Below are 1,639 nucleotides of genomic sequence, written 5' to 3' on the forward strand. Positions count from 1 at the left end.
CTCAATGTTCTAGGTCCTTCCAGCCAGTCACATGGGCTTCACATGTACTGTGTCCTCAAACCCACTGATTTGCCAGGAAAGGTGAGATGGAGGCAGCATCTCCAGGTGAGTCTGGAGCAGCAGTGACTGGTTAACTCCAGCAGAGCCCCTGTCAAGTCCTCACAGGAAAGGAGAAAAAAAACTAGACCCCATCCTCCTTTGTCCTCCTGCCTCTTAAAACCAAGGATCGTTGATGGCTTGCCCTAAGCACACAGAGCGCCCACATTCCTCTCCCAGGAACAAGTAACGCTGGTGGTGGTTATTCTAACAGTCCACACATCTTTCCTATTGCACTGTCAGATCTGAGGAGGGGAACCTGACGAGATATTTGGGGAACTGGCAAGGGCAGACCCACTGTGTAGGCCACAGCACACCCCGGAGGCTTAAGGGGCTGAGGTGAGGGAAGGTAGGGCAGAATCGCGTTACACGTCAGCCCTCCAACTCTGATGGGCCTCTTCCGGTACCACCAGCAGGAGTTCACAGTTCTTTCCTCGCAAATGATGTTTTAGAAATTTCCTGAGTTCGCTCTCGCCTCCAATCCACTCCGGCATCTTGAGTTTGGAGTCGAGGTTGTAGTAGGCACCTCCCACCTCTCGAATGCAGATCCAGTGCTGCCTTTTGAGAGGCAACTTCAATGGACCCCAGCACAGGCTGGAGGGCAGATTCATGATGAAGCCCATGACATTAGTGAGAGCAATGACACTGACATCCCTGCGCTTGTCCCACCAAACAGCTTCGTAGCCTTTGGTTTGAAGGGCTGCCATGATGACGTTCACATCGTAGTTCCCATTTCCCAGCATGCCCTTCTTGTGGGGTGTCACCATGGTATTTGGAGACAACCTCTGGAAAATATCTTGCAGCGTGTCCCGGGTGAAGGCATTGCTGTCCTGCAAGACGTTGTTGAGGGCATGCAGGGCGCAAAGCTCCCTGCGCTGTTTCTCATGGTAGATCTGTGGGGGTGCTGCCTGGGGCAGCTCCAATGATTCCGATTTGGCCTTGTCTCCTTTCCACGGCACACAACTCATGTTTTTCGTTTTAGGTTCCAGACAGGACTAAAAACACCCCGCCCTTCCCTCCTGAGGAAGAAGGTAATCCTCTGAGTCTTTTCAGGGCTCCTGAGGCCCACCTTATTCTCTGGTGTCCATGATTTATGCTTTGTCACTGGGAGAAAAGGTTGGAATCCAAAGGAAAAAAAAAAAAATCCACTTCTCTCTTCTCAATAGAAAAATAACTCTTGGATTGGTTTATTTCACTTCCACTGCCAAAACGCGGAGTTTGAAAAAATCATATAAAATCTAGGACTTGGTTTCTCTTCTCTCACCCTCCCTTCCCACCCCCTCCAAAAACCACGATTTCCTTGCTGTGTTTTTTTTCCTCTCTGCAAACACCAGACAGGCCTCAATGCAAGCGAACTGAACGGAGTGGGTCACATCGCTCCTTTTCTTCCATCTCTTTCCAACCACACCACCACTGACTTAGGAGACGAGGCCTAGGGATTGGATAAAACGCCAAATCCGAGCAGTCAGCGAGGGCCGACCAACGAGGGGTTTCGGGCCACGCTGGGGGCTCGAGGACGGCGCTCTATCTTCTCGGGTGCGGT

The 1,639-nt window shown here is 51.4% G+C and overlaps 1 protein-coding gene across 1 annotated transcript; it reads right to left on the reverse strand.

Annotated features, from left to right (window-relative positions):
• Positions 1-461: 461 nt before the first annotated feature.
• Positions 462-1,064, reverse strand: LOC103206858 (josephin-1). Its single transcript, XM_007952376.2, has one exon. The coding sequence runs from the start codon at positions 1,062-1,064 to the stop codon at positions 462-464; it is 603 nt and encodes a 200-aa protein (XP_007950567.1).
• Positions 1,065-1,639: the final 575 nt, after the last annotated feature.

This window comes from Orycteropus afer, unplaced genomic scaffold (genome assembly GCF_000298275.1).
Source record: "Orycteropus afer afer isolate SDZICR_OR568_19922 unplaced genomic scaffold, OryAfe1.0 scaffold00332, whole genome shotgun sequence".
Lineage (NCBI taxonomy): Eukaryota > Metazoa > Chordata > Mammalia > Tubulidentata > Orycteropodidae > Orycteropus > Orycteropus afer.

Excerpts from the sequence above, each read along its gene's own strand:
- LOC103206858 (XM_007952376.2), bottom strand. The coding sequence starts at position 1,064 with ATGAGTTGTGTGCCGTGGAAAGGAGACAAGGCCAAATCGGAATCATTG.